At 43.2% G+C, this 14,909-nt stretch overlaps 1 protein-coding gene across 1 annotated transcript in view; it reads right to left on the reverse strand.

The window, feature by feature from the left end:
* The window catches only part of LOC128654025 (septin-10), a 217,902-nt gene that overhangs the window by 132,393 nt on the left and 70,600 nt on the right, over positions 1 to 14,909 (reverse strand). The window contains exon 2 of the mRNA XM_053707669.1: positions 10,565 to 10,633. Coding sequence (XP_053563644.1) covers positions 10,565 to 10,633 — 69 coding nt within the window. The remainder of the gene's footprint in view (positions 1 to 10,564; positions 10,634 to 14,909) is intronic.

The following is a 14,909-nucleotide window of genomic DNA, read 5'->3' on the forward strand; positions in this document are numbered from 1 at the left end:
GGCTCCGCCTACCCCAGTCATTCGACCGACGTTAAGGAGGAATATTTGCATAGGAGAAACCATATGGTACCGTGGTGACTGTAGTTAAAGAAAATAAATTATCAGACCTGATTAAAAAAACCAGGGCGGGCCGTGGACCGGACACACCGTTGGAGAAAGTAATTTATCAGGTAAACATAAATTCTGTTTTCTCCAACATAGGTGTGTCCGGTCCACGGCGTCATCCTTACTTGTGGGAACCAATACCAAAGCTTTAGGACACGGATGAAGGGAGGGAGCAAATCAGGTCACCTAAATGGAAGGCACCACGGCTTGCAAAACCTTTCTCCCAAAAATAGCCTCAGAAGAAGCAAAAGTATCAAACTTGTAAAATTTGGTAAAAGTGTGCAGTGAAGACCAAGTCGCTGCCCTACATATCTGATCAACAGAAGCCTCGTTCTTGAAGGCCCATGTGGAAGCCACAGCCCTAGTGGAATGAGCTGTGATTCTTTCGGGAGGCTGCCGTCCGGCAGTCTCGTAAGCCAATCTGATGATGCTTTTAATCCAAAAAGAGAGAGAGGTAGAAGTTGCTTTTTGACCTCTCCTTTTACCAGAATAAACATCTGGCACAGCTGCCAGCTTTTTGTGAAGTAACACAGACAAGGCAGAAATCTGTCCCTTCAGGGAACTTGCAGATAATCCTTTTTCCAATCCTTCTTGAAGGAAGGATAGAATCTTAGGAATCTTAACCTTGTCCCAAGGGAATCCTTTAGATTCACACCAACAGATATATTTTTTCCAAATTTTGTGGTAAATCTTTCTAGTTACAGGCTTTCTGGCCTGAACAAGAGTATCGATAACAGAATCTGAGAACCCTCGCTTCGATAAGATCAAGCGTTCAATCTCCAAGCAGTCAGCTGGAGTGAAACCAGGTTCGGATGTTCGAACGGACCCTGAACAAGAAGGTCTCGTCTCAAAGGTAGCTTCCAAGGTGGAGCCGATGACATATTCACCAGATCTGCATACCAAGTCCTGCGTGGCCACGCAGGAGCTATCAAGATCACCGACGCCCTCTCCTGATTGATCCTGGCTACCAGCCTGGGGATGAGAGGGAACGGCGGGAACACATAAGCTAGTTTGAAGGTCCAAGGTGCTACTAGTGCATCCACCAGAGCCGCCTTGGGATCCCTGGATCTGGACCCGTAGCAAGGAACTTTGAAGTTCTGACGAGAGGCCATCAGATCCATGTCTGGAATGCCCCACAGCTGAGTGACTTGGGCAAAGATTTCCGGATGGAGTTCCCACTCCCCCGGATGCAATGTCTGACGACTCAGAAAATCCGCTTCCCAATTTTCCACTCCTGGGATGTGGATAGCGGACAGGTGGCAGGAGTGAGACTCCGCCCATAGAATGATTTTGGTCACTTCTTCCATCGCTAGGGAACTCCTTGTTCCCCCCTGATGGTTGATGTACGCAACAGTTGTCATGTTGTCTGATTGAAACCGTATGAACTTGGCCCTCGCTAGCTGAGGCCAAGCCTTGAGAGCATTGAATATCGCTCTCAGTTCCAGAATATTTATCGGTAGAAGAGATTCTTCCCGAGACCAAAGACCCTGAGCTTTCAGGGATCCCCAGACCGCGCCCCAGCCCATCAGACTGGCGTCGGTCGTGACAATGACCCACTCTGGTCTGCGGAATGTCATCCCTCGTGACAGGTTGTCCAGGGACAGCCACCAACGGAGTGAGTCTCTGGTCCTCTGATTTACTTGTATCTTCGGAGACAAGTCTGTATAATCCCCATTCCACTGACTGAGCATGCACAGTTGTAATGGTCTTAGATGAATGCGCGCAAAAGGAACTATGTCCATAGCCGCTACCATCAACCCGATCACTTCCATGCACTGAGCTATGGAAGGAAGAGGAACGGAATGAAGTATCCGACAAGAGTCTAGAAGCTTTGTTTTTCTGGCCTCTGTCAGAAATATCCTCATTTCTAAGGAGTCTATTATTGTTCCCAAGAAGGGAACCCTTGTTGACGGAGATAGAGAACTCTTTTCCACGTTCACTTTCCATCCGTGAGATCTGAGAAAGGCCAGGACGATGTCCGTGTGAGCCTTTGCTTGAGGAAGGGACGACGCTTGAATCAGAATGTCGTCCAAGTAAGGTACTACAGCAATGCCCCTTGGTCTTAGCACAGCTAGAAGGGACCCTAGTACCTTTGTGAAAATCCTTGGAGCAGTGGCTAATCCGAAAGGAAGCGCCACGAACTGGTAATGCTTGTCCAGGAATGCGAACCTTAGGAACCGATGATGTTCCTTGTGGATAGGAATATGTAGATACGCATCCTTTAAATCCACCGTGGTCATGAATTGACCTTCCTGGATGGAAGGAAAAATAGTTCGAATGGTTTCCATCTTGAACGATGGAACCTTGAGAAACTTGTTTAAGATCTTGAGATCTAAGATTGGTCTGAACGTTCCCTCTTTTTTGGGAACTATGAACAGATTGGAGTAGAACCCCATCCCTTGTTCTCTTAATGGAACAGGATGAATCACTCCCATTTTTAACAGGTCTTCTACACAATGTAAGAATGCCTGTCTTTTTATGTGGTCTGAAGACAACTGAGACCTGTGGAACCTCCCCCTTGGGGGAAGTCCCTTGAATTCCAGAAGATAACCTTGGGAGACTATTTCTAGCGCCCAAGGATCCAGAACATCTCTTGCCCAAGCCTGAGCGAAGAGAGAGAGTCTGCCCCCCACCAGATCCGGTCCCGGATCGGGGGCCAACATTTCATGCAGTCTTGGTAGCAGTGGCAGGTTTCTTGGCCTGCTTTCCCTTGTTCCAGCCTTGCATTGGTCTCCAAGCTGGCTTGGCTTGAGAAGTATTACCCTCTTGCTTAGAGGACGTAGCACCTCGGGCTGGTCCGTTTCTACGAAAGGGACGAAAATTAGGTTTATTTTTTGCCTTGAAAGGCCGATCCTGAGGAAGGGCGTGGCCCTTACCCCCAGTGATATCAGAGATAATCTCTTTCAAGTCAGGGCCAAACAGCGTTTTCCCCTTGAAAGGAATGTTAAGTAGCTTGTTCTTGGAAGACGCATCAGCCGACCAAGATTTCAACCAAAGCGCTCTGCGCGCCACAATAGCAAACCCAGAATTCTTAGCCGCTAACCTAGCCAATTGCAAAGTGGCGTCTAGGGTGAAAGAATTAGCCAATTTGAGAGCATTGATTCTGTCCATAATCTCCTCATAAGGAGGAGAATCACTATCGACCGCCTTTATCAGCTCATCGAACCAGAAACATGCGGCTGTAGCGACAGGGACAATGCATGCAATTGGTTGTAGAAGGTAACCCTGCTGAACAAACATCTTTTTAAGCAAACCTTCTAATTTTTTATCCATAGGATCTTTGAAAGCACAACTATCCTCTATGGGTATAGTGGTGCGTTTGTTTAAAGTGGAAACCGCTCCCTCGACCTTGGGGACTGTCTGCCATAAGTCCTTTCTGGGGTCGACCAAAGGAAACAATTTTTTAAATATGGGGGGAGGGACGAAAGGAATACCGGGCCTTTCCCATTCTTTATTAACAATGTCCGCCACCCGCTTGGGTATAGGAAAAGCTTCTGGGAGCCCCGGCACCTCTAGGAACTTGTCCATTTTACATAGCTTCTCTGGGATGACCAACTTGTCACAATCATCCAGAGTGGATAATACCTCCTTAAGCAGAATGCGGAGATGTTCCAACTTAAATTTAAATGCAATCACATCAGGTTCAGCCTGTTGAGAAATGTTCCCTGAATCAGTAATTTCTCCCTCAGACAAAACCTCCCTGGCCCCATCAGACTGGGTTAGGGGCCCTTCAGAGATATTAGTATCAGCGTTGCCATGCTCTTCAGTATCTAAAACAGAGCAGCCGCGCTTACGCTGACAAGTGTTCATTTGGGCTAAAATGTTTTTGACAGAATTATCCATTACAGCCGTTAATTGTTGCATAGTAAGGAGTATTGGCGCGCTAGATGTACTAGGGGCCTCCTGAGTGGGCAAGACTCGTGTAGACGAAGGAGGGAATGATGCAGTACCATGCTTACTCCCCTCACTTGAGGAATCATCTTGGGCATCATTGTCATTATCACATAAATCACATTTATTTAAATGAATAGGAATTCTGGCTTCCCCACATTCAGAACACAGTCTATCTGGTAGTTCAGACATGTTAAACAGGCATAAACTTGATAACAAAGTACAAAAACGTTTTAAAATAAAACCGTTACTGTCACTTTAAATTTTAAACTGAACACACTTTATTACTGCAATTGCGAAAAAACATGAAGGAATTGTACAAAATTCACCAAATTTTCACCACAGTGTCTTAAAGCCTTAAAAGTATTGCACACCAAATTTGGAAGCTTTAACCCTTAAAATAACGGAACCGGAGCCGTTTTAAACTTTAACCCCTTTACAGTCCCTGGTATCTGCTTTGCTGAGACCCAACCAAGCCCAAAGGGGAATACGATACCAAATGACGCCTTCAGAAAGTCTTTTCTAAGTATCAGAGCTCCTCACACATGCGACTGCATGCCATGCCTCTCAAAAACAAGTGCGCCACACCGGCGCGAAAATGAGGCTCTGCTTATGCTTTGGGAAAGTCCCTAAGTAATAAGGTGTCTAATACAGTGCCTGCCGATATTCTTATATCAAAATACCCAGATAAAATGATTCCTCAAGGCTAAATATGTGTTAATAATGAATCGATTTAGCCCAGAAAAGTCTACAGTCTTAATAAGCCCTTGTGAAGCCCTTATTTATGATCGTAATAAACATGGCTTACCGGATCCCATAGGGAAAATGACAGCTTCCAGCATTACATCGTCTTGTTAGAATGTGTCATACCTCAAGCAGCAAGAGACTGCATACTGTTCCCCCAACTGAAGTTAGTAGCTCTCAACAGTCCTGTGTGGAACAGCCATGGATTTTAGTTACGGTTGCTAAAATCATTTTCCTCATACAAACAGAAATCTTCATCTCTTTTCTGTTTCTGAGTAAATAGTACATACCAGCACTATTTCAAAATAACAAACTCTTGATTGAATAATAAAAACTACAGTTAAACACTAAAAAACTCTAAGCCATCTCCGTGGAGATGTTGCCTGTACAACGGCAAAGAGAATGACTGGGGTAGGCGGAGCCTAGGAGGGATCATGTGACCAGCTTTGCTGGGCTCTTTGCCATTTCCTGTTGGGGAGGAGAATATCCCACAAGTAAGGATGACGCCGTGGACCGGACACACCTATGTTGGAGAAATGTCTACCAGTTTTTTAAGCCCTAATGAAGCCCTTTATTCTTTTACTTAAACTAAGAAAATGGCTTACCGGTTCCCATAGGGAAAATGACAGCTTCCAGCATTACCGAGTCTTGTTAGAAATGTGTCATACCTCAAGCAGCAAAAGTCTGCTCACTGTTTCCCCCAACTGAAGTTAATTCCTCTCAACAGTCCTGTGTGGAAACAGCCATCGATTTTAGTAACGGTTGCTAAAATCATTTTCCTCTTACAAACAGAAATCTTCATCTCTTTCCTGTTTCAGAGTAAATAGTACATACCAGCACTATTTTAAAATAACAAACTCTTGATTGAAGAATAAAAACTACATTTAAACACCAAAAAACTCTAAGCCATCTCCGTGGAGATGTTGCCTGTACAACGGCAAAGAGAATGACTGGGGAAGGCGGAGCCTAGGAGGGATCATGTGACCAGCTTAGCTGGGCTCTTTGCCATTTCCTGTTGGGGAAGAGAATATCCCACAAGTAAGGATGACGCCGTGGACCGGACACACCTATGTTGGAGAAAACACACTTTTTCTAACTTTGACCCCCAAAATCTGTTACATATCTACTACCACCAAAAAACACCCATGCTAAAAAGTTTCTAAATTTTGTCCTGAGTTTAGAAATACCCAATGTTTACATGTTCTTTGCTTTTTTTGTAAGTTATAGGGCCATAAATACAAGTAGCACTTTGCTATTTCCAAACCATTATTTTTTCAAAACTAGCGCTAGTTACATTAGAACACTAATATCTTTAGGAATCTCTGAATATCCATTAACATGTAAATATTTTTTTTTAGAAGACATCCCAAAGTATTGATCTAGGCCCATTTTGGTATATTTCATGCCACCATTTCACCGTCAAATGCGATCAAATACAAAAAATCGTTCACTTTTTCACAAATTTTTTCACAAACTTGGTTTCTCACTGAAATTATTTACAAACAGCTTGTGCAATTATGGCATAAATGGTTGTAAATTCTTCTCTGGGATCCCCTTTGTTCAGAAATAGCAGACATATATGGCTTTGGCGTTGCTTTTTGGTAATTAGAAGGCCGCTAAATGCCACTGCGCACCACACGTGTATTATGCCCAGCAGTGAAGGGGTTAATTAGGGAGCATGTAGGGAGCTTTTTGGGATAATTGTAGCTTTAGTGTAGTGTAGTAGACAACCCAAAGTATTGATCTAGGCCCATTTTGGTATATTTCATGCCACCATTTCACCGTAAATTGCGATTAAATAAAAAAAAAACGTTAAATTTTTCACAATTTTAGGTTTCTCACTGAAATCATTTACAAACAGCTTGTGCAATTATGGCACCAATGGTTGTAAATGCTTCTCTGGGATCCCCTTTATTCAGTAATAGCAGACATATATGGCTTTGGCGTTGCTTTTTGTTAATTAGAAGGCCACTAAATGCCGATGCACATCACACGTGTATTATGGCTAGCAGTGAAGGGGTTAATTATGTAGCTTGTAGGGAGCTTGCAGGGTTAATTTTAGCTTTAGTGTAGAGCTCAGCCTCCCACCTGAAACATCCCTACCAAACAGCTCCCTTCCCTCCCCCCCCCCACAATTGTCCCCGCCATCTTAAGTACTGGCAGAAACTCTGCCAGTACTAAAATAAAAGGTATATTTGTTTTTTGTTTTGTTTTTTAGCATATTTACATATGCTGCTTTGTAGTATCCCCCTTAGCCCCCAACCTCACTGATCCCACACCAAACAGCTCTCTAACCCTCCCCCTCTGCCTTAGCGGGCGCCATCTTGGGTACTGGCAGCTGTCTGCCAGTACCCAGTTTAGTAAAAAAAGGAATCTTTTTTTTAAAAAAAATCCCCTTTTCTGTAGTGTAGCTTTCCCCCCCCCCACCACCAACCTCTCACCAGTTGCAGATCACTTAGAAACTTTATATAACATATTTAATTTTATTATTTATTATAGCTTTTTTGTGATTTTTTTTCTGTAGTGTAGCGGTTCCCTCCCGCTCCCGCCCCGTGCACGCGCCCGCCCGCTGCCCCCGTGCACGCGCGCGCTCCCATGCGCGCCCCCGTCGGTCCCGCCCCCCCTGCACATTACACGGCACATGGCCGCCCACCCGCCTCCCAAGTCCGCTCCCACCCACCAACGATACCGGCCATCGATGTCCGGTGCAGAGAGGGCCACAGAGTGGCTCTCTCTGCATCGGATGGCCATTTAAGGTTATTGCGGGATGCCTCCATATCGAGGCATCACTGCAATAACCGGAAAGCAGCTGGAAGCGAGCAGGATCGCTTCCAGCTGCTTTCCACACCGAGGACGTGCAGGGTACATCCTCAGGCGTTAACTGCCTTTTTTTTGAGGACGTACCCTGCACGTCCTCGGTCGTTAAGGGGTTAATTATGTTAAATGTATTTCGTTTAGTTTAAATTATATTTAAGTTAGGGGGGGTTAGGGTTAGGTTTAGACTTAGGTTTAGGGGTTAATAACTTTAATATAGTAGCGCCGACGTTGGGGGTGGCAGATTAGGGGTTAATAAATGTAGGTAGGTGTCGACGATGTTAGGGACGGCAGATTAGGGGTTAATAATATGTAACTAGTGTTTGCGAGGCGGGAGTGTGGCGGTTTAGGGGTTAATACATTTATTAAAGTGGTGGCGATGTCCGGTCGGCAGATTAGGGGTTAATAATTGTAGGTAGGTGGCGGTGACGTTGGGGGCGGCAGATTAGGGGTTAATAAATAAAATGTAGGTGGCGGCGATGTTAGGGGCAGCAGATTAGGGGTTCATAGGTATAATGTAGGTGACGGCGATGTCCGGTCGGCCGATTAGGGGTTAAAAAATTGTATTATAGTGTTTGCAATGTGGGGGGGCCTTGGTTTAGGGGTTAATAAGTAGTTTATGGGTGTTAGTACTTTTTAGCACTTTAGTTAAGAGTTTTATGTTCCGGCGTTAGCCCATAAAACTCTTAACTACTGACTTTTAAATGCGGTAGAAGTCTTGCCAGGAGAGGGTCTACCGCTCACTTCTTCCAAGACTCGTAATACCAGCGTAAGGCAAATCCCATTAAAAAGATAGGATACGCAATTGACGTAAGGGGATTTGCGGTAGCCTCGAGTCGCGGAAGAAAAGTGAGCGGTGAGCCTCTATCTGTCAGACTCGTAATACCAGCGTTAGGTAAAAAGCAGCGTTGGGACCTCTCAACGCTGCTTTTTAAGGCTGACGCCAAACTCGTAATCTCGGTGTATGGAAGTTGTCCTTGTGAGCCAGTTAGTAGTATATAATATATGAACAGGTAACAGTAAACATCTGCTGTTATCACATTTTAAAATAGAGCATTATAAAAACACCCAAGATTTAAGTTTCTTAAAGGGATATGAAGGGATTGAAATCAGCCAATCAGCCAATATTGAGGTCGCATTCTATTGGCTGATTGGAACAGCCATTAGAATGTGAGCTCAATCCTATTGGCTGATTGGATCAGCCAATAAGATTGAACTTCAATCCTATTGGCTGATTGGATCAGCCAATAGGATTTTTCTTACCTTAATTCCGATTGGCTGATAGAATCCTATCAGCCAATCGGAATTCAAGGGACGCCATCTTGGATGACGTCATTTAAAGGAACCTTCATTCGTCGCTTGGACTTCGTTTGAAGAGGATGCTCCGCGTCGGCTGGATTGAAGATGGACCCGCTCCGCTCTGGATGGATGAAGATAGAATATGCCGTCTGGATGAAGACTTCTGCCGCTTGGAGGACCTCTTCTGCCCAGATCGGATGAAGACTTCTGCCCCTCTGGAGGTCCACTTGTGCCCGGCTGGGTGAAGACATCTAAGGTAGTGTTAGGATTTATTAAGGGGGGATTGGGTGGATTTTAGAGTAGGGTTGGGTATTGTCTTTTTTTTTTTTACAGGTAAAAGAGCTGATTACTTTGGGGCAATACCCCGCAAAAGGCCCTTTTAAGGGCTATTTGTAATTTAGTATAGGGTAGGGAATTTTTTTATTTTGGGGGGCTTTTTTATTTTATTAGGGGGATTAGAGAAGGTGTAATTAGTTTAAAATTCTTGTAATTATTTTTTAATTTTCTGAAATTTAGTGTTTGTTTTTTCCGTACTTTATTTTAATTGTAGTTAGTTTATGTAATTAATTTAATGATAGTGTAGTGTTAGGTTTAATTGTAATTTAGGTTAGGGTTGATTTTACAGGTATATTTGTACTTATTTTAACTAGGTAGTTATTAAATAGTTCATAACTATTTAATAACTATTCTACCTAGTTAAAATAAATACAAAGTTGCCAGTAAAATAAATATAAACCCTAAGCTAGCTACAATGTAACTATTAGTTATATTGTAGCTATCTTAGGGTTTATTTTATAGGTAAGTATTTAGTTTTAAATAGGATTTATTTATTTAATTGTAGTAATTTTATTTCGTTTTATTTAAATTATATTTAAGTTAGGGGGGTGTTAGGGTTAGACTTAGATTTAGGGGTTAATAACTTTATTATAGTAGCGGCGACGTTGGGGTGGCAGATTAGGGGTTAATAAATGTAGATAGGTGTCGACGATGTTAAGGACAGCAGATCAGGGGTTAATAAAATGTAACTAGTGTTTGCGAGGCGGGAGTGCGGCGGTTTAGGGGTTAATATATTTATTAAAGTGGCGGCGATGTTCGGTCGGGTGTTAGTGTACTTTGCAGCACTTTAGTTAAGAGTTTTATGTTACGGCATTAGCCCATAAAACTCTTAACTACTGACTTTTAAATGCGGTAGGAGTCTGGACAGAAGAGGGTCTACCGCTCACTTCTTCCAAGACTCGTAATACCGGCGTTAGGCAAGTCCCATTAAAAAGATAATACGCAATTGACATAAGGGGATTTGCGGTAAGCTCAAGTCGCGAAAGAAAAGTGAGCGGTACACCTGTACCTGCCAGACTCGTAATACCAGCGGGCGTTAAAAAGCAGCGTTGGGAATTCTCAACGCTGCTTTTTAAGGCTAACGCAAGACTCGTAATCTAGCCGATGGAAAATAATGGATTTATCTGCAAACCAAATGGATATCAGCAGCTTCTATTAAAAAGAGTGAGAAAATAATTTATTTACTGTGAATCTTTGGATACAGCTACTGCAATGTCTCCCTGAATAACAAAATGAAATAATGAAATAAGAAATAGGTCCTCAACATTGTTTATGCTTTAACACAACGTGATTATTTCTACTTCTTTATTTTAATCATCTTGTTTACATAACCAAGTGTCGAATATCCATACAAATGTCAACAAAACAATCTTACTTTTCGGTTATCAGTAGAGTCACTAGTGGAGCTCAGTGGAGACCTCATTCCAAAATTTGATTGGTAAGCCTAGAGAGAAAAACATATTATATTATAAACTGTCAATTCCAGGTCATCAGAAGGTACATTAAAATCTAAATTAAAGGGATAGGAAAGTCAAAATTAAACTTGCATGATTCAGATAGAGCATTTAATTGTAATACCTGGTTTTTAAAAATACAATTAAAAACATAGGCACTTTCATTCATCAAAGTTTACATTGCAGTGGATTTTTACAAATGCTTCTTCTGAAACGCCGGATCGACGATCCCCCGCCTGCACTTCGTCAGCAATGATTCCTCCAATCACGGCTTCCCCCCCAGGAGCATCCATCTGGTGAGGCGTTTCAGGAGAAGTAGTATTTGTTAAATCCGCTTTGATGAATGAAAGTGCCTCTGTTTTTAATAGTATTTTTAAAAACCGGGCACTATTTCATCAAAGTTTACATTCACTTTAAATTCAATTCTATTTTCAAACATATTTTGTTCGCTTGGTATCTTTTCTTGGAAAAACTTAAATTACGCTTACCTGATAATTTTCTTTTCTTCTGACGGGAAGAGTCCACAGCTGCATTCATTACTTTTGGGAATTCAGAAGCTGGCCACCAGGAGGAGGCAAAGACACCCAAGCCAAAGGCTCAAATACCTCCCCCACTTCCCTCATCCCCCAGCCATTCTGCCGAGAGAACAAGGAACAGCAGGAGAAATATCAGGGTGAAAAAGTTGCCAGAAGAAACAAAAAATACAGTCGCCCCTTATGATAAAACACGGGCGGGGAGCTGTGGACTCTTCCCATCAGAAGAAAAGAAAATTATCAGGTAAGCATAATTAAAGTTTTTCTTCTTAAACGAGAAGAGACCACAGCTGCATTCATTACTTTTGGGAAAACCATACCCAAGCTATAGAGGACACTGAATGCAAAACGGGCAGGTACGAAAGCGGCCCCTTCTGAGGGCACCACAGCCTTAAACACCCAAAAACTCCCGACAGGAAAAAGTGCTTCACTAGAAGCCAAAGGGCAAAAAAGAAAAAAGGCAGAGATAACTGCCAACAGTTAAAAACAGCAAGGCCCTTTCTAGAGACCACTCAGGTTATTAAGACTCGACCGAGCCAAAAGCCTCTGAGGAGACGAAGTCCCGCAGGCACGCAGCCCGCAAAATTAAACTCACTGATCAGAAGAAAAGAATATGTACATATCCTACACTACTCACTGGCTTACCCGATATGTTTGGCTAACTCCCTGTAGTGCATTGCTGCACTGGAGCTAAGTTTAACTATGTGTTTGTAAATTTGCTTGTATATAACTGTGAATTTACCCCCTGCAAATTGATTAAAGATATAGAATGCTCTAAAATGTTACAGCTTTTTCTTTTTGCACTTTTATCTCTCTTTAAATCCCCAATAACAAATGTAAACACTAAAAAAAAAAATACAAAATAATAATAATAATCTATGCATATTCATTTTTTAACTATGCCCACTTTTCCTGTAATTAACCTCTAAAAGGTTTTCTTTTTAAATTCCCAAAGAGGTACTGGAATAAATATTACACATGTAAGTGTGCTAAAAAGTTCTGACCCTGCTACTTGCTACACAATGACTCCTTAGACCAGTGCAAGAGCTCATTTACATTTGGCAACTGCAAATTACATAAGATAAATATACTGAAAAGGTTTTTTTAAACAATATAGATCTCTGGACTGCTCTAAAATAACAAGGCAATATTTATTAACAAAATTATAGTTTAATTTGCTTAAAAAAAAAAAAAAACCCACAGAGATCTTTCCCAATTTAGTTTTTATTTGTCGATGTACTATGCACATAGAAATTAATGTTAAGGTCTCCAAATTAAGCTGGGTTAAAGTTTCTCGTAAACTAAGCGGATAACACTCCTTAACCAAAAAGATAGGGAAGTTGAAGTAGCCTTCTGCCCCTTACGCTTCCCGAATACACAACAAACAAAGAGGAAGATTGTCTAAACTCCTTAGTAGCCTGAAGATAGAACTTCAAGGCGCGAACCACATCCAAATTGTGAAGTAAGCATTCCTTTGATAAAGAAGGATTAGGACACAAGGAAGGAACCATCTCCTGATTGATCTTGCGATCTGACACAACCTTAAGAAGAAAACTTAATTTAGTACGTAAAACTGCCTTATCTGCATGAAAAATCAGATAAGGGGGCTCACATTGCAAAGCAGAGATCTCAAACACTGCGCGCAGAGGCAATAGCCAATAAGAAGAGAACCTTCCAAGATAACAATTTAATATCAACGGAATGCATAGGCTTAAATGGAACCTGTTGCAAAACCCAAAGAACAAGATCTAGGCTCCAAGGAGGAGCCCCAGATCTAAACACAGGTCTGATCCTAAATCAGAGCCTTAACAAAGAACTGCCCGTCTGGAAGCTCAGCCAGTCTCTTGTGCAATAAAACCGACAGGGCCGAAATCTGTCCCCTCAGGGAACTAGCAGAAAGACCCTTCTCCAGCCTATTCTAAAGAAAAGATAAGATCCTGGCAACCTTAACTCTGTGCCAGGAAAAACCACGCTCTTCACACCAGAATAAGTAGGGAGTAAAAATTGTGGTAGATACGCAGAGTAACTGGTTTACGAGCTTGAATAAGAGTATCAATGACACTCTCAGAGAAACCTCTCTTGGCTAAGACTAAGCGTTCAATCTCCACGCAGTCAGCCTCAGAGAATCTAGATTTTGATGAACAAATGGACCTTGTATTAGCAGGTCTCTGCAACAAGGTAACTTCCACTGAGGAGATGAGGACATCCCCACTAGATCCGCAAACCACGTTCTTCGTGGCCACGATGGAGCAATCAGGATTGCCGATACCCACTCCTGCTTGATGCGGGCCACCACTCGAGAAAGAAGCGGTAATGGAGGCAAAAGATATACGAGTTTGAACCTCCAGGGCACTGCTAGTGAATCTATTAGATCTGCTTGGGGATCCCTTGACCTCGACCCCCACCTGGGTAGCTTGGTATTGAGATGGGACGCCATAAGATTTATTTCTGGCATCCCCCACTTGCTGCATATCTCTGCAAACACCTCGGGATGGAGAGACACTTGCCCTGGATTGAAGGATTGCCTGCTGAGAAAATTTGCCTCCCAGTTGTCCACACCCGGAATGTGGATTGCTGACAGCAAACAGCTGTGGGCCTCCGCCCACTCCAGAATCTGAGCCCGCAGTTCCAAAATATTGATCGGGAGGGAGGACTCCTCCTTAGTCCACTACACCTGTGCCTTCCTGGCACCCCAAACAGTTCCCCATCAGGATAGGCTTGCGTCCGTATTCACAATCTCCCAAGATGGTCTTAAGAAGCATGTCCCTCGGGATAGATGATCTGGACAGAGCCACCAAGAGAGCGATTCTCTCGACCGCCTGTCTAATACAATCAGCTGAGATAGATCTGAATGATCGCCGCTTCACTGCCTCAGCATGCACAGTTGTAAAGGTTGGAGCATGGCAAAAGGAATGATGTCCATGCAGAACACCATGAGAACAATCACCTCCATACACTGAACCACAGAGGGACTCAATGAGGTCCAGAGGGCAAGACATGCTGAAGTTAGCTTGCAACGTTCATGGATATGGAGTCTTTTATAGTACCCAGGAATTCCATCCATGTGATCGAAGAAGACTGAGAAGGGACTCCGAGAATTATTCCGCAAGACGAAAGGATGGTGCTTGCACCAGAATATCGTCCAAGTATGGGGCTACTGCAATACCCTGAATTCTGGCAACGGCTAGAAGAACCCCCAGAACCTTCGTAAAGATTCTTTGAGAAGTAGCTAGGCCAAATGGAAGGGCAATGAACTGGAAGTGATGGTCCAGGAATGCAAACCTCGGGAACTGAAAGTGTTCCCTGTGGATTGGAACATGAAGGTAAGCGTCCTTCAGAACTATAGTGGTCATAAACTGGCCTTCCTGGATTAAAGGAAGGATGGACCTTATCGTCTCCATCTTGAAGGAAGGGACATTGAGAAATTTGTTCGTTCCTTCTTTGGGACCACGAAAAGGTTTGAATAAAACTCCAAACCTCTTTCTTCTATAGGCATCGGGACAACAACTCCTAAGGAGGATAGATTCTGAATGCACCCTAGAAAGGCATCCCTCTTTTCTGGTCAGGTAGACAGATCCGAGAGAAGGAATCTGCCCCTTGGTGGATGAGATTTGTATCCCTGAGATACCACCTCCAGGACCCACGGATCCTGTACGTCCTTGAACCAGGCGTCTGAAAAAAAAGAGACAGTCTGCCCCCTACACGATCCGATCCCGGATCGGGGCCGCCCCTT

This window comes from Bombina bombina, chromosome 3 (assembly GCF_027579735.1).
Source record: "Bombina bombina isolate aBomBom1 chromosome 3, aBomBom1.pri, whole genome shotgun sequence".
Lineage (NCBI taxonomy): Eukaryota > Metazoa > Chordata > Amphibia > Anura > Bombinatoridae > Bombina > Bombina bombina.